The sequence below is a fragment of the Myotis yumanensis genome, unplaced genomic scaffold (genome assembly GCF_028538775.1).
Source record: "Myotis yumanensis isolate MYYU_CA2020_CCGP unplaced genomic scaffold, mMyoYum1.0.hap1 SCAF_18, whole genome shotgun sequence".
In the NCBI taxonomy this organism is placed as follows: domain Eukaryota; kingdom Metazoa; phylum Chordata; class Mammalia; order Chiroptera; family Vespertilionidae; genus Myotis; species Myotis yumanensis.
In genome coordinates, this window is record NW_027223769.1 from 31,736,371 (window position 1) to 31,757,023 (window position 20,653).

The window sequence follows — 20,653 nt, forward strand, 5'->3', positions numbered from 1 at the left end:
GAAGGCAGCGGTCTTACAAACACACCCCTCTGTCCGCAAGAGGCTCTTGGAATAACGAGGAGGTGGGCTGCCCACGCGCGCGCACCCCATTGCCCCGTGCGCCCTCTTCCTCCCAGGGAAAGCAGCTGTGGGCCACGGAGACGCTTCCCGAGCGACCGCCAGCCGCAGAACTCCGGTAAGCCTGGAGAGAGAGAGCTCGCGGTACCTCCTCCTCCTCCTTTAGCGCCCGCCAGCCCTCCTACCCGCCAGCGCGGTCCTCCGCGGGCTGCGCGCCCCGCACGGAAGGGCGCCTCTCCGCCCGCCGCCTCCTCTGGCGGCGGAAGCGCGCGGGGCGCGCTCGGGGGCGAGGAGCTCAAAGTTGGGTGCCCACTTGGGAAGGGGGAGAGCCCGGGAGCCCGCGCGCGCCAGCGCAGGGGGGCCGGCGGGGAGGGGGCGGGGAGGGGGGCCGCTTCCACGAATTTCCAAGTGGCAGACCTGCCTCCGCGCGCTGCCCAATGAGATCCATCAGGGGAGGCACCCGGCTCACTTTTCCACATCACTTCACAGTTGCATCTGGCAGGCGGGCGGGCTCGCACGCCGAAGCGCTCAGCCCCGAATCCGTGGATTGCTCGGGCACCTCCCCGCCTCCTGGAAGCTCCTCCGCCGCGGCCGGTGGGCGGCTTGGCGCACAGACCGGAGCGCCCGCCCGGCCGCCGCACTTGGGGCCGCGGACACCCGGAGCCCAGCGCGCCCGCCCCGCGGCTCCCACCGGCATGAACGGGATCCGGAGGCGCCTGCCCAGCGCGCGGGGACTGCTCGCCACTCGCCGCCCTCGGGAGCCGACCCCGAGTCCCTCCAGCCATTTGTGAACCGAGAGGCTTGACATTCGCCAGCGCGGAGCCAGCCCAAGTAAGTAACCCCCCCCCTTTTATTTTCCCCTCCACGCCCCGAGGACCCAGGAGGGACGCTTCTTTTAGGAATGCCCCTGCCCCTTCCCACACCTTGGACACCTTGCGCGCATCCTTCCGCTCCGATGCTGGATGCGGGTGCCCAGCCCAGGCGCCCGGCTGATCGGCGTCTCCTTCCCCGAGATGCGCAGCCCAGGGGGCGCCTCCGAATTTGGCGTGAGGATTTTTTGCCAACCGCCGTGAGCGTAGATCCTGGAGAGGAGCAAGCAGGCTGAGTCCCCCCCCGGTTGACCTGCGGGTCTCCCTCCTCGCGATCGCTGGGCGAATTCCGCCGCTTCCGGACCCGGGCAGGCGCAGCGGCGGCCGCGCGCCTTCACTGCGGGGGCCGCGCGGGGCTGGGAGCACCTGCCGCTGAGCACCAGGCGTGTGCGCGCCGGCGAGGGAAGGAGGCGCCGGCGCCCAGGTGCCCTCTCGCAGGTTGGCTGCATCCCCCCACCGCCCAGAGAGGGAGGGCGACCCCTCGGTGAGGCCGCCGATCGCGACTCTGCAGCCCCAAACCCCCCGCGCCAGGCTTTCCCACAAGTGGCTGCTCCAGCCCGGAGGCGCGGCGCCGGCTGCAAACTTGCGGGATCCCGCGCCGCCCCGCGGCTCTGCAGACTCCGAGCCGCTGCCCCGCACCCCGGCAGGACCCCCAGGCAGCGTCCGTTCTCAGCCGGCGAGACCGAGCTCGCCGAGGCCCCCGGAGCCAGGGACGTCTCGGTTCCCCCACCCCCTCCTCTCCCAGCGCCTGCAGAACCTGCAGCTGCGCTGTCATCTCACGGCTCCCACCCGCCAGCCCTTGGGGGGCGGGCCGCACCCCTCGCAGGACCCGAGGAAGAGAGGGCTCTCGCCTGGGTTCTGCGTAACAGGTTCCTCAGGGACCTGCCCCGGGTCTCCCAGGCTCTAGCCGAGGCTGGAGACGGCGAAGACCTGCCCCCGCCAACGGTGATGCCAACAGGTATCTACATTTTCCTCCGCTTTTTCCCTCCCCGAGACCAAAGCTCCCCCCCCCCCCCCCCTCCGCCTCCTCCCCAATGTGGCCGAAATCGCAAAGTTTCCTTATGGTGGACCCTTCCCCCTAGGCACAGAGCCGGTGGCGAGCGAAGGAGCAGCCCTCTGCCTCCGCGAGCGGAGAGAGCAGCTGTTTGCTTGGGTTGCTCAATGTAAGAAATCAAACAACATTAATTGTTGATTGTTGCAAACGCACAACATTAGTCTGTAATGGAACCCCGGGCTGGCAGCTGCTCACTTCGGCTCCAATGAAAGGCTGGAGCTTAGCATGGAGCGAGCCGGAGGGAGACGGGGTCCTTTCAACTTTCCCACCCTTTTCCTGAAGATTCCACAAGAGTTTCCTCTCTAAGAGGCAGGAGAGGAGCCCTCACTCCGTTAGCGCCAGAGCTGCTAATGAGCTCAGCCCGCTGGGCTGCTGTCTTCACCGGCTCCCCAGGACTGTGGGCTGGCCGTGAGAAGGAGGGGACACCCGCCAAGGAGGTAGGCAAGGGCACTGCCCTGGGGCTCCGGGTACTGTCGCCGAGCCCAGAGGAGGGACTGGGGTTGATCGGGGCCCTGGGGAAGCGCCGGTCCCCTTTACAACACTCCTGACGGCCGTCTCCATGGTTAGCAGCAGCCCCCCTCCCCTGGGCTGTCACCTCCGGCTTCATTATAGGAGCCTTCCAACTGGAAAAGTAGACGTGGGAAAGAGATATTTATGTCGGATTGGAGAATGGGATTTTCCATCCGTTCGCCCTCGCCTCGCGGCTGTACCTCACTGCATGCAAAATGAGCCCCATCCTTCACGCCAGACACAACTGAGATCCCTGCCTGGCTGCTGCCTTTGCCTTCACCAGCTGTGTCCACTTTTGCAGGGGGTTCATCTGGAGTGTGTCTGTGAGCCTGCGTGTGCGTGTGTGTGTCAGAGAGAGAGAGAGAGAGAGAGAGAGAGAGAGGAGTTTCTCTACTGAGAGACCTGGTACCATTGAAGAATGTTCTCTGAGGGTTACATTTTCTTTTCCACTCCAAGGGAGTTCTCCGTAATTATCATGTCCAGACATGTTTTCCCACTTCCCCGAGCTCTGTGGCTGAAAGAAATTGGAGGGCTATCCCTCTTATTAAATAACACTATGAATCCTACTATTTTGTAAATCTGCTTCCGCAGATGGGAAGCGCCCCGTCACATAGCCATTCCACGCTGGAGCAGTTGCGGGATTTTAAATCACCTTTGAGATGTTATTTTCTGGGCCCTGAAAAGGGCTCAGAGTTGAGAAAAAAAAAATCTGTTGTGAAAACAGAGATGAGCCTGCCGGCAGCTCTGGAGATCCCTCCCCGCAGGGCTGTCCATCTTCCTTACTCTGTCCCCCACGTGCCCAATGGAGTGGCAGGGCATCCCTTGACCATCACAAATGGGCTAGATGTTTGGGGGACACGGGCTCATGTTTTCCGAAATTTGTGCAGTGATGCCGTCATTCCAACTTTTAAATCTCTTTTTCCCCTGTAATTAGTGTTACCATTACAATTAAGTGCTTTGGTTTCATTCCATTCTCAATCTACAATCTCCTAAAACTCTCAAGATTCCAGATAGGTACCCCTCTCCATTCAAGACGCTAGCATTTGGGGGGGCTACAGTTTGGGTACTCGGCATGGATTTCGGGAGCTCTGGAGGGTCTTAGAAATTTAGCTGCAGAACAGTTTGGCAGCAGCCCTCACTGGAAGAGCAGCTCCAGGCGCCTGCTCCGCACACATCAGCTCTAAAGGGAAGGGAATCCTTACCCAGGAAAATAACTCTATGGAGTATCATGCAGAACTCTGGTCAAGGCAGCAGTTGTCCAAAGCCACCCTTGAATTTAGCAATGAGCACACTTTAAGTAGCCAACGGTGGTATGCTGGATGTAAAAAACATTCCCTAAAACATGCTCAGCAGAATGGAATAGGCCACTTGAGAAAGTATTTTGAAAGGCTGTTATATGCATGCACTCCTGACGCAACATTTCCTTGTAAAGTATTTAAGGTCTGGTGCTCCTGGTTCCCAGAGAGCATCCGATGGTTGGAGCAAAAACTAGGAAACTCCACTGAATGAGGGTGTAATGATTCTGTTCAAGAAATTGCGCCTCTGGGCTTTGCTTCTAGGTTCCTTCCACGGGTTATTGGCGAGGGAAAAGGAACAAGCCCAGATAGGAAAGTTTAGACTCCATACCTCAGCTGTTCAGAAAAACAAGTTGTCAGTACTTCAACTCGCTAAAGAAAAATAAGCATCTTTATTTTTCTACTCAAGGTGGCACTCCTTATAGCTTCCTCGACATTCCAGTGGAGCAAATTGTCCACGCAAAACCAGAAGCTTCTCAGGGGTAGAATGACATTCTATTTATATTTTCAACAACACTTTTCCGGCCCATCAGCAGAGGTTTGCGTTTGACAAACTCAGGAGCAAGCAGAAGCCGAGCAGCCTTTTAATTAGCAAGGCACTAGAAGGTCCCAGGACTCCCGCGGAAATCCCGTGCCAGTGCTGCTGCTGGCTTTAGTCATTTGATATTTCTCACACCGCTATGCAGAGAGGCAGGAAAAAATGCAGTTTTCTCTTTGTTTTCGGCACTGTTGGCATTCACGGCTGAAATGGATTAAGTTGGCTTTTTAGTTTGGGAAGCTGCTCTGAACTTTGGTGTATTATACACCTGCTACGGAGCATAGAATGAAGTCACAGCTGATTCTTGTGTGAGCGCGCGCGCACACACACGCACACTTGCCAGAAAAACTTGAAAACATGTCCATATAAGGAACTCATTTATTGGTTCAAGTATGAGATTTTTATCATGTTCCTTCGGCCATTTCACCTGCCTTAGGTCATTTGACCTGCCTTCCTGGCTCTTGAATTTATATGTCAGCCAGTCTTTTAAAAACAGTACATCTGTGTGTGGTGTGGTGAGACCTCAGTCCTGTATATACTTGTGAAACAGAATACTATTTTGATGGATCTGATTTAGTGGGGTTGAATTCACCCAAGAGCTGTTAGTCCCATCTCATTTCATTCCCATGCAAGTTGCTAAGTAGTTGATTTCTTGAATTTCTGAACCGTTGGTGCCTGCCTCGAAATCCGCTTCAGGTGTAACCGTGAGCAGAAAACGAGTTGAACCTGGCAACTTCAAAAGGTCAGAAAAGAAGTTCAAGAGATGCAAGGTAGCTGTGTCTCCCCTACGTTACCATGAACTGAATCTCCATCGCCACTTCATGACAAGTCACCAGGACCAATACAGTATCCTGTGTCCTATCTACAAGTGCTATTCCTTATGTAAATATCACCACCCCCTTCTTGCTTTTATAAGTCTTTTTTTAAGTTGTATTAGTAGGTAGAAGTACAGAGTTGTGATTTCCGGGTGTCTCTTTGGAAAAGCATTGTAAAAGAATAACAGTTTTATTTAGAATTTTTTAGCCTTCCTTACCTTTACTGCCAAAGACAACTGCAGACGTTAGAATGATGGTTGCACGAGGGCTTAGCACAGAGTTAGTGCTCAGTAAACATTTATTTGATGCATTAACAATGAGCAAAGACAGTGCCTTCTCAATAAAAGGCAGGGCAGGACACAGTCATATCCAAAGTCGAATATTGTGATGGTCTACCTCCGTTTTCTCTACACAAGTTTCATAAATTGCCCTGAGTTTATTTTTAGAGTCTCTCTCTCTCTCTTTTGAAATCAGTTTTATTCACGTTGCACAAAGCTTATTTTTTCCCCCTTTGAAATCATTTTTAAATGCTATGGGATATAAAAGTGACATAAGTCAGCTTTGTAAAAACGAGAATGCCTCCAAAACTAGACTTGCATCAAGCATGCTATTAAACTGCATGTGATGCAAAGTTGTATTTTATTGGGGAAAAATGCTCTGGTTATGGAAGTGTTACATGTGTTACTCAGTGTGGGTACCTTTCTCTCCTGGGAAAGTATAAAAAATCACCAAGAAAAACTTGCTCATCTCCTTCTCTCTATAATATATTTTTTTAATTTAAATGAAACAGTTTATATTCCCCTCGTGAACTAGTCTGAGTGTCTTAGAAGACAGTTACTCTGTGCTCCTGTATATTGCTTTTAATCAGCAGGGTACCTGCCTCTCACATAGACACACAGGAAAAAATATATATGTGTGTGTGTGTGTGTGTGTGTGTGTGTATTCCATTGTAAGATGCTTTTGTGGATGTGTTTACTGATATTTTAAGCAAATTGAATATCTTGTAAAGGAATAGAAAACAGAATCTTTTTAATCCTTTCTATGCATATAACTAAGTGAGAATATCATCAAAGTATTTTCATGCTCCATTAGCAGTAAGAGCAATATTTTCCAGGCATTGTTTCTTTCTAGGTAAATTAATGCATAAAATATGATTATTTGATTTCTGATGTGACATGAATAACAAAATATGTAGATGGGGAATGATATAAATATCACAAGGGAATGCTTTCTTTCTCGTATATGCAGCCTCATCTCCAAAATTTGATATAACAATTATAAGGGCACACGCCATTCTCTACTAGTGTATTGCCATTTCAGCCTGACAAACAGAATTCAACTTTACTGCATCCAAATAGGCCCATCTTCAAAATGAGGATGCTCATGAATATGAAAAAAGTTCTATATGTTTTTATTGTAGGAAAGCATACTTGTCTTTGAGTTTCACTAACATTTTGTAGCCGGAGCTAGTCTACCCTTTCTAGAATCTAGCAATTTAGTTAATTTTCATGAACTCTACATTCCCTGTGACATCTCGATGCTATTTCTGTGAAATGATTGCTTGCTCTCTATCCGACTGTCTACCCCATCATCGTGTCCGGAGTTCACGGGAACAGCGTCCGGGGGTGGCATTTAAGCTATGAAGTCTGAGACATGAGAGAATGACAGGAAAGTGCACTTGCAGGGTGGTTACCACGCAGCGTGATCTCATTGGCAGGATCTTGACTTCTTACACTCGGCTGCTTTTCCGTCTCAGTATTGCAGACTCCGTGCGCCTGGTTGTGTGATGGAACTGATTTTAACCATTTCCACCTTTCATAAGCAAGAAGGGAGAGCTTCTCGTTTCTATCCTCAGTGGTGCTAATATTCCTTAACATGCACAGAGGAAGTTTGTTGAGTATTTTTGGAAGCAGACACTGTCTGAACCAGATCTCTAACTGGCATTAGCTTCACTGAGCTCCCTAGTGAGAAGTGTTTAGGTATCACTTTGGCCTCCTCTTTGCGTTCCCAGGGACTCCCTGCTTGCCCCCATCTCAGGAACGAATAGATGACTGTGAAATGCAGTGGGATTTTTCTTGTAGAAGGAAAGTACCGGCTCATGTTTTCTAATGAGTGGTTACAACTTGGCTGAAAGGGAATCTTCTCAGATGTGGAAGTGCATTACTTGCACTGGAACCTCTCAGGAGAAAATAGTGATAACCAATGCCAGCGGTTCTCAACCTGTGGGTCGCGACCCCTTTGGCGGTCGAACGACCCTTCCACAGGGGTCGCCTAAGACCATCCTGCATATCAGATATTTACATGACGATTCATCACAGTAGCAACATGACAGTGATGAAGTAGCAAGGAAAATAATTTTATGGTTGGGTCACAACATGAGGAACTGTATTTAAAGGGCCAGAAGGTTGAGAACCACTGGCCAATGCCATGGCATCTATTGCAAAGGGAGACTGGGTTGAGTAGGGGTGGGTGGGTAAAACTGCAACCCTTTGGAGGCCTGATAAAGCTACTTGGAGGCATTAATTGTATGTTAGCTGCAGGTAGGGAAACTACTTATGAAATGCCGTTTTATTTATATCCAACTGGGGCCAGGCCGTTTATTTTAAAATCAAGGGTTGGAAAGAAAGGTTATTTTATTTATTACCTTCTACACAGAGCACTGCAGTTTCCCTCAGTGATGTACACAGCAAGAAATTGAAATAAAATAATTTCATAAAATCAGTTAAACTTCGTTGTGAAGCACATGAAGCATTCCATAAAAACTATTATTGCTACATGGACAAAGAGTTTTACATACCTTCTCTTGTATAATTTTTTTTTTCTGTAATCCTCCCAGTTAGGTATTATTAAACACAGAGCATCAGTTTCCTTGTCTGCCACATTTTGAAATTATTTTGCCATTTACATTATGAATGATAGAACTATGATTCAGATTACTCCAGCATCAATGTTCTTAACCACTGTGCCTTGGAGCTCCCCACGGTTCATCTGTGTTATAAAGATGGTAAGCACACGATCGATTCCTATTGGTGGCTGTGATTTAAAGGGTTTCGTTGGCTTGCTGGCTTGTAACCTTGGCAGTTCTCCAGGTGGAATTCGAGGGCAAGGAGAGACTGAAGAAAGGGAGCGACTATTCTACATTGGTAGGCGGTACTTTAATAATCAAGGGAACTTACAGAGGAGGCTTGACTTGGGCAACCACAGACAAGTTCCTCTCTGCACCCTCCTGAGAGAATCTTAAAAGTTTCAGTGGTTCTAGCCCTGACTGGTTTGTCTCAGTGGATAGAGTGTCGGCCTGTGGACCAAAGGGTCCCAGGTCCGATTCCAGTCAAGGGCATGTATCTTGGTTGCAGGCATATCCCCAGTGTGGGGTGTGCAGGAGGCAGCTGATCGATGTTTCTCTCTCATCTATGTTTCTGACTCTCTATCCCTCTCCCTTCCTCTCTGTAAAAAATCAATAAAATAAAATAAAATAAAAAAATAAAAAGTTTCAGTGGTTCTCAGCCTTGGGTGCACATTAGAATCACGTGGGAATCCTTTTAAAATCCTGATTTCTGAGCCTCATCCTCCGGAAATTTTGTTTATTTGTTACTAATGTTGTGGCCCCACCCGATAACAAAGAAATAGAATTTCTGGAGGATGAGGCCCAGAAATCAGGATTTTAAAAAGATTCCCAGGTGATTCTAATGTGCACCCTAGGATGAGAACCACTGGTTTACATAGAGGCCTCAGTGGGTTCAGTTCCATATTCAGTCCACCTGGTCTCAATTATACATTGCTCTCTCCAAGCTGTGATCTTGAAGTAGCTCCTAGTGGAGGAACAGTGGGCAGAACTTACATTCCAAGGACCAGGAGGGGTAAAGAGCCTCCTCCGATTGCCCCAGTCCAGCTGAACGGTCCACTGGTGGTAACGTACTCTCCATGACCTCCTCCAACAAATGGCCAGCACAGATTGTTTTCATGCATTCCATCACCAACTAGGGCATTGTCAACAAGTGATACAGAGACAGCAAAGGATGTGGCCTTTAAATGAAGAAGGAGGGATTTAAATGAGACTTGAGAAATGGCTTCCTGGCACTGCCTATCTTTAGTGAGTGTCAAACTTCCACTCATCTTTTTTACTTATTGATTAATTTTTAGAGAGAGAAAGGGAAGGGGGAGAGAGAGAGTGAGAGAGAGAGAGAGGAGAGATCTGTTGTTCCCCTTATTTATGCATTCATTGGTTGATTCTTGATTCTTGTATGTGTCCTTCGTGGGACTTGAACCCACAACCTTGGTGTATCGGGACAGTGCTCTATCCAACTGAGCTACCCAGCCAGGGCCTCCACTCATCTTTCTGAGATGATCTCCATGCAGCTTTGCTTTAAGCAAGTCCAATACTACAGACTTACCTTCAAGAGCTTAACTAACCTTATCATTTAAGAAAGTTTTTATAAATAAAGGCCTGGCTCTATCCTATATAATAAAAGCCTAATATGCAAATTGTCCCCTTGACCGGGAGTTCAACCAGGAGATGGGGGGTGGGCCGGCTGGCCAACTGCCTGCGGCCCCTCCCCATGGCTGGCCCGGCCCTGATTGAGCCGGGCCAGCCGGACCCCGCCTGTGCATGAATTTGTGCACTGAGCCTCTAGTAACTCTATAAAAGGGGGTCTTATTTTGACCTCCTTGACCTTGTCACAGACCTCATTCTGAAATGTCTGTAACTGACAGAGAAGCTCTGACTCCTTCTTGGGAAAAAAAAGGAGAAGGCATTTATTTATTTATTCATTTATTTTTGCCAAAATAACCAATCGTTAGAGAACTTAAAGAAACTAAAGCTTCTGGTAGAAAAAAAGGAGCATGCCAATAAGAGAGCAAAGTGGATTTGGCCGGTATTATTTTGGCAAATGATATGCCTTTGGGTGCATAGGCACAGCTGGATAAGTACTAGTAGATGGTCTAATGCCAAGAAGAGATCATCAGAAAGGTTGCGGCTGAGGGGAGAGATAAGCAAACAAACAAACACATGTTTATGTGTGTGTACAGAAAACCTTGCGAATGCTATTCTGCCCAGGGAATCTGGTTGGGGAATTCTGAAGGCTTTAGGGAAGGCGGTTCTCTTGAATGACTTCTATTTGGACACATGCATGTATCACACTCCTCTCCAAGATCCCCAAACCATTTCTACCCGTTCAGCTCCAGTCCTCCAGCGCCTGGCGTGAAGTGCACTGGGCCACACGCTGACTCGCATCCCCCGCGTTCCTGAAATACCACTTTGAATTCAGTGTGCATTTACCTGTTTTGAAACAGCCTGCTAATGGCTCTAAATTCAAGGTCAGAAACATTTTTAATAGAAACTCTCTGGTCCTGTGTGTCATTTTTGCCTCCATGAAATATTGTGGCCACTAAGCCCAGTGGATCATAAAAGCATAATTTCCTGTCAACCACAATCATCTGCTGGATTGAATCTTAAAGTGTCTGTAAAAGCCCATTTTTATTGTAGACGTCACCCCTCGGTGTGTGGCTCAGCGTTTGGAACTTCAGGCTGTTTACAAAATCGATGGTGCACTGTGTTTCTGGGTAATGACTTAACGTATTTGAGGACTGGCCAAGTTCACCTTGATCGGATGTTGGGGTCAGGAGACCGAGATCTAGGTTGTCACTAGAACTGTCTTGAAACTGTGAGTGTGAATGAAAAGTTGGCTTGCAAGTAGTTTACCCAAGAGGAGAACTATCTTCTTATGGGGGAATTCCAAACCCTTTGTTATTTGTAGGAATTCCAGAGAGACTGTGAAATCTCTTCATCTCACTCTCTGGGTGTAAATCAATGTGGCAGCATTATAATAAAGTGGCTTGCTTGGCCAGACATACATATTGTGGTTAGAAAATCTAAAAATAAATTGATTTTTTTTTTTTACCCAAGCTTTACAGCCTTGCACGTTGTCTTCATCCTTGCATAGAGTTCAGCAGCTGGTGTAGCAGTTGCTATTCAGAATGTTTATTAATTCTGATAACAGTGCCATAACATTCAGTGGCATCTCAAGAATTCTTATACAACTTTTTTCTGATCATCAGAGAGGATCCTATTAGCCCTGCCTGTGGCAGAGGTGCAAGCATATAAACAGCGTGGCTCTCATTGTCACCGGAGAATCCCATTTCTCTCCAAGTGACTTCACTGAAGGGAAGGCCAAGTCTCACCACCTCCTATAAAATGCATATGCAGCCTGGCTGGTGTGGCTCAGTGGTTGAGCGTCCACCTATGAACCGGGAGGTCATGGTTCAATGTCCAGTCAGGGCACATGCCTGGGTTGCAGGCTCCATCCCCAGTAGGGTGTGTGTAGGAGGCAGCTGACCAATGATTCTCATCATTGATGTTTCTATCTCCCTCTCCCTCTCCCTTTGTCTCTGAAATCAATGAAAATACATTTTAAAAAAGAAAAAAAAAATGCATGTGTATATGGACACACCAGCCAGGGGGACAGGATTCCCGTGTCACTCCCAATGCTGATATAAAGTGCGGGAGGAATATTATGACATCATACAAACCCCTGTGTATTCCTATACTTCAGTGCAGGGTTTCTGATATATGTGTGTGGTCCCGTATAATGAGTGATAGTAGGTTATGGGCACGGCTTCAAATGACACTGAGCAGGAAGTGCATTTCCCACATCACCAGGGACGCCTTCAAGGCATCTCAAGGAGGTGGTCTGAATGGGGAGCTGTCTTATTCTCGAGAAACCCTAGCTTTGCAGATGGTGGTCCTCAAATCCCAGATGGTAGCATCTGCATCCCAGGAGAGACGGTTGGAAGTGCAGAATCGCAGGCCCCGCGCTCAAATCACTGGCTCGGAATCTGCATGTTAGCTAGAGTTACAGGTGCTTGGATGTAGATTGAAGTTTGAGACGCACCCCCACAATGGTGTCCTGGGGCCGCTCTTACTGGACGCCTCAGAGCTGATTGCTAAAAAGTTGAGGAACTGCCCTGGAGCTGGTTAACGGTCATGCGAAGCTTGACTTTGGTCATGGCGGAGATCTCGGTAGCATGGAACTCAGACATCAGACATTCTCCTAGTTTCCTTTTCCAGAGCTACTAGTTACTTATTGAACAGCACACCCTGGCCTCTAACTGCTTCCCTTTTAACAAAGAGAGAGACGACTGAGACTTTGACATTGTCTAGTTCAGGGAAAAGAAAATATTGCTTTACATAGCAATTTCTCTGTGCTTCAGCCTGCTTTTCTCTAAAATGGGAATGATAATAAAGTCATAATAATACTAGGGCTCTTTTGAAGAGTAGGTATAAATACATACATGTGTGTTACATCTAACGTGTGTAGATATGTATTTGTGTATAGTCTGTGTTGATGACTTACCATATCCACACATATTAGTAAAGTGTGTGTGCGTGAGTGTGTTTAGTCCGTCTTCATGGGATATTCACCAAATGTTTTCTAAGTGTTCACTTTAATTATTTTGTAGAAAATAATATTGGCTTTCCGTTTTTAAGTCAATTTTAAAATATTTTTATTGATTTCAGAGAGGAAGGGAGAGGGAATGAGAGATAGAAACATCAATAATGAGAATCACCAATCAGCTGCCTCCTGCACGCCTCTTACTGGGTATTGAGCTCTCAACCCGGGCATGTGCCCTGACCAAGAATTGAACCGTGACCTCCTGGTTCATAGGTCGAACCTCAACCAGTGAGCCAGGCTGGGTGGGCTTTAAGTAAATCATTTAAAAACTGAAAATGTTTTAATAGAATTTAAAGTAATGGTACAAGTGATTCAAGAATGTGGCAGCACTGGAGGAGGGGTGTAGGAGTATTTCAGGTCTAGAAGCGCGCACAGGGGGGTAGTAGGAGGGAACAACAGAGAAAAAGAAGGGATTTTGCAGAGTTGGGCTGATTTCTTCCTGGAGCTCCGCCAGGGCTCTGCCACCCACTGCGGGTGTTGGCCAAGTCACTCCCCCTTTCTCTGAAAAAGGAGGGGCTGCATTGGAATAGCACTCATCTGTCTCCCACTCCCGCTCTGTGGGAGGGTATGTATTTTTATTCTCAAAACTTAGGAGAAATCAAACATGCCTTTCTCACCCTAATCGGTTTGGCTCAGTGGATAGAGCATCGGCCTGTGGACTGAAGGGTCCCAGGTTAGATTCCAGTCAAGGGCATGCACCTTGGTTGCAGGCACATCCCCAGTAGGGAGTGTGCAGGAGGCAGCTGATCAGTGTTTCTAACTCTCTCTTCCTCTCCCTTCCTCTCTGTAAAAATATTTAAAAACACACACACACACCAAAAAACATGGCTTTCTCATCACAGAGAACTGGCAGAGAAGAAGGGACCCTACAGACATGTACTCTGTAGCAGCTGTGACTAGGATGAAGTTGGTGGGTAGGGAGAAGATGCCATGATCATGGACTGGATGAGCTAGTGAGTCATGATTGGGACACTACCCTAGGTGCTGGCTCATTGAGAGCTCCTGGACTAGTCAGTAGTCTGGACTGCCCACAGCTTGATTTAAATGTCCTTTCACATCTACCCCTCCCCAGTTGGGAAGTCACTTCTCAACATGTAGAGGACACTGCCCCCAGGAAGCCTTCTGTGATGCTGCCAAGATGGGTGGCATACTCATCACTCTCTTCCCCTAACTGTTCTCAGATTATGTTGCCCTAGATCAGTGATGGCGAACCTTTTGAGCTCGGCGTGTCAGCATTTTAAAAAACCCTAACTTAACTCTGGTGCCGTGTCACATATAGAAATTTTTTGATATTTGCAACCATAGTAAAACAAAGACTTATATTTTTGATATTGATTTTATATATTTAAATGCCATTTCACAAAGAAAAATCAACCAAAAAAATGAGTTCGCGTGTCACAGGTTCGCCATCACTGCCCTAGATGTTGTATTTATCTCTTAGTCTTTACCCTTTAGACTCTTCGGTCCCTGAAGATAAGCTCTCTGACCTATTTGCCTTTCCATTCCCAGTATTGGACACTCAGTATATGCTCATCAGATATTTATATAATGAGAGGAGGAGGAAAGAGAATTTTGGAGTTCGATTACCTAGATTGAAATAGTGACCTGCTTCTTATCAGAGCTATTCTTTGGGCAAGTCACTTAATTCTTCTGTGCCTCAGTTTTGAACAAAACAGTACAAAGGCTAGTGAGCTTACTCTGACTGTAAGGTTTTGTGTTCATGGGTAGTATTCGGGGCTCTGCATCTACGTATTAATCCTTTCATTCAGACTAATGAAGCCATGCCATCCTATGAAATTGCTCCTGGGCCGATTACTACTTGTTCCCTGAGCCTGGCGAGTTCAGGCAGCACACTGGTCATGTCACAGGTCATCCTGAGTGCTGCTTGATGGTCTCCATCAAAGAAGCGTCTGTCCTGAGTTTCAATGGGATGACATGTCCCTGTCCCAGCATCATTAACACAGAAGGTGCCAGAGTACACTTGCAGAGTATTTGGCACAATTTTTAAAATAATGGTCCGTTCCAGCTGTTCCTAATAGTTTCACAAGGATGGTAATCTTTTCATCCTCTGGGTAGGTACCATTATTGTGTCCTCCCTGAACTCGCCAGTGGGTGAGCGTCGACCTATGAACCAGGAGGTCACGGTTCGATTCCCTGTCAGGGCACATGGCCAGGTTGTGGGCTTCATCCCCAGTAGGGGGCGTGCAGGAGGCAGCAGATCAATGATTCTCTCTCATCATTGATGTTTCTATTTCTCTCCCTTTCCCTTCCTCTCTTTGAAATCAATAAAAAGACATTTTAAAAATATATTAAAAAATCACTAAAAATAGAGAACCTCATCAGTTCCTAACCAGAGCTCCGACCAGAACTTTGGCTGGAAATCCTGGCTATAGGTCCTGACTAGGCTGCTGATCAACTGAAGGCTGTCTTCGTGTCATTCCTTCTTCGCCGACTCCGTCCACACCTTTGGGGACCCCTGGACCCGCTGGGATTGGACCCCAGCAAGAATCATTGATTGGCTGCAAAGGGCGATAAGAGAAGCTGAAGCTAATGGAGATCTTGAGTTCTCACTCTGCTTCCCAGTTGCATATAAGAATGAGTTTGATGAGGACGAAAGCCCCAACTGGGAGGCTATACCTTACAAAATACTTAAAGAATTAAAATTGGCCTGCTCTGAATATGGACCTCTAGCTCCTTACACACTAACCTTGGTAGAAACCCTAGCCAATAAATGGATGACTCCTTAAAAAAAAAAAAAAAAAAAAAAAAATCACTAAAAATATATTTTAAAATATATTTAAAAATAAAGTTCAAGGGGGGCTGAGTGTCCCTGAGAGCTGCAGCTCTAAGGAAGGTGGTGGGCATTGCTTTGAGTCGGTTCCCTATTGCAAGCTTTTCCTCAGTTTCCCAAACAGCTGCTGCTTGCAGTGGCCCCTGTGTTCACTCCTGGGGGTGGAGCCACTTTTGAGGTACAGAGTCCTAGGGACAGAGCTGAGCCCTGGCAACATGTGACAGGCAGGGCGATGCCACTGGCTGTCATGTGAGATCAGATGCTGCCTGCGTGGGCAGCAGAAGCTGGGTCTGCTCCTGGCAGCTGGCCTCACCCAGCCCACAGCCAGCCCAGCTCATGGCAACCACTTTCTTGCTTTTCCATTCTGAGGCAGAATAGAACCAGGCACCTAGAGGTTGAAGGGTTGCCTACGGAATTGTTCCCAGTGGCATCCTGAGAAATCATTTTCCCACTTAATTGAATTCAGCAAGGCTCCTGTCTGGGATCTGCAGTGAGCATTATTTTTTTTTTAAATGTATATATATTTTTTTGAGAGGGGAGAAATACGTTTTGCCACGCTAAAGGTAAGCAAAAAAATGTATTTGACACCTGAGGTAATGGGGATTTTTTTTCGCCCATCCGTTTCTGAATCTCCTCCACTGAAAATTGTATTTTTACCATATCCTACTCCCCAAGGAGCTTTTCATAATTGAAATCTCCTGTTTAACTGTGCATTCAGAATGGGAGTCCTGGCACTGTCCTGATTACCTCATACGCGCTGGACATGCCGGCTTTCTCTGTGGGACCATTCTAATTTTATTCCCTGGTTATTAGCATCCTGGTGGAGAATTGCATTCTGTGCCCCAACTAGACGGTCCCTTCTGATGGGTTGTGGCAGCTAAGACAGTAAAAATTGGGGAAATTTCCCTTCCCATTCTCATTCATAACTTAAAAAAAACAACATTGAAGGCTAGTTTCCTCACATAGTTTAGCATAAAATGAACTAGAACCCACCTTTAAACTGGAAAAGAAAGAGAAAAAGAGGGAAAGGCAGAGGAGAAGAAGGAAGAAAGAAAAAATAAAGGTTTGCAACCTCCATAAGGACATAAGATGGCTTCATTAGCATGCGCCCCAGGTTGCATTAGAAATTTTTTATTTTTAAATTTAAGAAAAGAGAGTGGAAAGGAGGGAGGGAGAAATGAAGAAAGGAAGGCAAGGAAAAGCAAATTTCTTACTGTCCATGAAGCTGTTTTTTATAAGTAACCCAGAGAAAATATGAACACTAAAACGAAATAAAGCTTTAAAAAACAAAAGGACCTATTAGCCCACTTGCTTCCACTCCTCAGATCGACTTTCTTAACTTGAGAGTTTTAGGAAATGCCTGGTGTGGCTCATTCACCGGATTTTGTTTGAAAGCAGTGATTTCGCTGGAAACCCTGTCTCAGTGGACTTGTCTCTCTCTTCCTCCCTTTTTGCTTTTTGCAGGGAATTTCAATGAAAAGGCAAGCCAATGGATGTTGGTCTTAGAAACCCTGTTTAGATGGTGTCTGCCTGCTGTGCTGTGAACACGTGGCGGCCCCGTGAGTAAACGCTCCGCCCTGCATGATGAATCGGATGGCTGCGGACCGGAGGCGAAACGAGTAATTGTCTCCTTTTCGTGCTCATCTGCTTAACCGGTGGGACCATGCCAGAACGGCTCTCGGAAGCGCTCTTGGATCTCTGGACTCCATTAATAATATTATGGATTACTCTCCCCGCCTGCGCGGACACGGCTCCGACGACTCCGTCTCAAGTTCTGACGAGTGGATCCCGTGTGGAACTAAACAGGCTGAGTGAGGAACAGCGGATCTTGAACCGCTCCAAACGAGGCTGGGTTTGGAATCAGATGTTTGTCCTGGAGGAGTTTTCTGGACCGGAACCGATTCTTGTTGGCCGGGTAAGCTTCGTTTTTTAAGATTCCCAAGTTCACGGTCGGTTCCTTGTCTTTAGATCTTAACGGCAGGCGTGTCACGGTTGCTGACACACTTCACTGTGAGCACTTTCTGCCCGATGGTTAGTTTACCTCTTGGTTTCTTTGGGAATAGGGATGATCTCCTGGCAACAGTTAGAAATGTAGAGACGCTGCTTTTCTGGGGAAAGTTCTTCTCTCCCATGCCTTCCATCACACCATAGATACAGTAACCTTTGTGCAATACACACACACACACATAAGATTGTCTTTCTCGTTTCATACAAGGTGTCTGTACAGCAAACCTCTAACTTCCAGTGCCTGTTTTGCTCAGTTTGAATGTACGTGGCCTTGATTCCTAAAATGTTGAGGTTTTTTTTGTTTGTTTGTTTCATTTTATTTTGAGGCCATGTTTCTCCAATTTCAGGTAGAGTTTTCTCCTTTTGTTTGTTATTTGTGTCAATCATTAACCTAGGATTCAGAAAAGAAACTCCCCACATGGATGCTGAACGGTGCTCCGTACGTACTGTGATTCAGTAAACTTGGCAATAGAACCTGGTTCATTCATCGTCAGATGGGATGAAATCTATAGAAGCAAAATTGGAATATTGTGGCGTGCGTGCCTGCACGTGTTAGACGGGCTGTACATTTGTGCTGTTGTTGGCAGGTTAGACAAGTGTTTCTCGTGCGGATCAGGGCTGCCTGCTGTCCATGGTCACACCGGGGTTGCTGAAGACTAACCATGTTTATTCCTCAGAACCGTTCATAAGCTCCTGTTAATTTTGATACACACCATCATCGTCGGTAGAATTCCAGTTATGAGCCTGACAGTGGCTGACTTCCCTGATAAGTCAGATTCGGAAGTGAATCATGCCAATGTTACTTGTTTCCCAAATGCAAGGTTTGAAAGGAAAAAAAAAAACAGGAAGGGAAGTAAAGGTGGATCTTTGAAACGTAAAGTTAACTCTCTGTGCCGCTGGGAACTTCTGCTGGCTTTCCTGCTTCTGCCTGGCAAAGCAAAGCGAGCCTCTCCAGCTCTCCAGGGATTGTTGTCTCATTTCCTATAGTTCCACCTGGATGAGGAGCTTCGGATCATCCAAAGACTATTTACTGAGCCCTCTCTGTGTGGCCAACGCTCTCTTAGGCATATCCATGGCGCAAGAGTGGTGGGGGAGGGGACCGGGGGGGGGGGGCGGGGCGAGGAAATCAATGAGCAAAGCAGTGATCCCTGCCTTCCAGGACCTCACCTTCTGGCCAGTATTGGGTGTTTTGTCTAACAGTGTTGAGCGCTCTTAGAAAAGCACTCTGTGGGTATCATCCTATTCTAACAGTAATTCCTTCCCCCTCGCTCTATGTGTATGTGTACACGTGTATACCTTTCTTTCATAAGTCCATAAGGCAAAAATCTCTAAAAGATTTTGTTTTTGCATGCTTGGTATAAACTCAGGTAGCAGAACTGACTGGGAGCTAGTTAGAGTCATAATGCATCCCATTACTGTGCCTGTTCATGCATTTCCCAGCAGAAATGTTAATGTGTTTGATAACAGGGTGCGCCCCAGACCCTGCTGAGGGTGTTACTTACTGTACAGATTTTACATCTTAACATGCTTCTAAATGTGAACAATTCTGAGTTCTGAAACACTTCTTCCCAGTGGGTTTTGAATATGGGCTTCTTGACCAGAACCAGGTTTTGGGTGGTTGTTTTTTTTTTGTAAGGGCAGGACCTGAGTCCTAGATGGATTAATAAAGCAAACCAAGATCACAGAGCTAGTGAGTGATCTGAGTTTGAATCCGGTTGGAGATCCCCAGGGCCATGATTTTGCCCACCCTATTCCGTTATACCTTAGTAACTAGCCACCACGTGTTTAAACTGTAATTTGAACTTAAGAGTTATTGAACATAGCCCTGGCCTGTGTGGCTCAGTCGATTGGGCACCGTCCATGCACCTAACGGTTGCCTGTTCCATTCCCAGTCAGGGCACATGCCTGGGTTGCTGGCTCCATCCCCAGTAGGGGGCATGCAGTTGGCAGCGGATTAATGTTTCACTCTCACATCGATGTTTCTCTCTTTCTCCCTCTCCCTTCTTCTCTCTCTAAAAATAATAACAAATTAAACATAGATGCAGAGTCCTTACATTCTTACTTTCTGGTTATTTAGAACTGCTTTAGCCAGCTGCACCGCAAGTCGTTTCATACCATGTGAAATTCTGGATAATTTCATACCTGCATCATTGATAGATATTGCCTGCCTGTTTCTAATAGTTAACTCTTAATGGAAGTGTATCACACTGATGGCATCTTGTATAATATAAATAAACAAATATGCCCTGCCAAGAGAACTTTCCACTTTGGTCTGAATAGAAAAAGTAATTATATTGGATTTTGTTTCGGACTCATAGAATCTGATGACTAATCCCGCCTCCTTTCTTGAAATAAGGTAATGTAGGCATTCGGCACCTTTGTGACTCAGTAACACTCAAGAAATTCATGTTTCTTTGAGTGACAGAAATGTGGCTAACGAACCCCCAGGACTTTGAAAGAGCTGACATGCTCCTGCGTCTTGATGACTGTTTTTATTAATTAACTTGTCCTGCTCCCTTCCCCGGCCACTTGCCAAACAATTGCAAATTCAGAGTTCAATCTGTTTTCTGAAGAACGTTTCCACAAACATTGTCAATCATACTTATTTCTCCTTTAAGGGGAATTGCTCCTGAATTATTCCAGTTTAGCCTTTAAGGATCTGGGATTGTAGAAAAGCCAAAAATACACATCAGGGGACCGCTCCTGATTACAAGGCAGGCTGAGTGTGGGGATGATCTGTATCAGGACGCCCACTGGGGCTTTGTGGCGTTTTATCTCTGTGCACACTGTTCCACATCCCACCCCAAACCCACTGCATCGCCGAGCCTCTCCCCAGGAGCTGGCTGAGGAGCCTTCGTTACTCCTCAGCACACCTGCTCTTTGAAAGACCCTTCTGCCAGTCACCATGGTGAGGGCCTTGGGCCTGGCTGACGGAGTTCAAGCTCAAGGGCAGAGCCCTGTTGGAGTGATTGATTCTCCACCTATCCCCTTACACCAAGCATGTCAAACTCACGGCCCATGGGCTGCATGCCTCGTTTATTTGGCCCGTGTGAGACTTTGAGCTTGACATGCTTGCCTTACACCACCATTGTCTACGTTTACTGTATCAGTAGGCAGCTGGATGCAGAGATAGAGCTTGGCCTTAGAGATGCACTCTCCAGAGATTTGAATATTGGCTTGGCCGCTTTCTGGCTCTTAACTTTAGGGAAAATTACTAAAACTCTTCAAGAGTTATCCAACTTGGCCCTAGCCGGTTTGGCTCAGTGGAT

General features: G+C 47.2%; 1 protein-coding gene across 4 annotated transcripts in view; it reads left to right on the plus strand.

Moving 5' to 3' along the window:
• The first annotated feature begins 509 nt into the window (after positions 1–509).
• The window catches only part of CDH8 (cadherin 8), a 308,272-nt gene continuing 288,128 nt past the window's right edge, over positions 510–20,653 (plus strand). For 3 of the 4 annotated variants that reach the window (XM_070398065.1, XM_070398063.1, XM_070398066.1), the window contains exons 1-2: positions 510–888; positions 16,842–17,292. In XM_070398065.1, the coding sequence (XP_070254166.1) occupies positions 17,041–17,292 (252 nt within the window). In that variant the 5' untranslated portion in view covers positions 510–888; positions 16,842–17,040. Of the gene's footprint in view, positions 889–1,788; positions 1,885–16,841; positions 17,293–20,653 lie in introns of those variants that run through there. The other variant, XM_070398064.1, reaches the window with a different exon arrangement.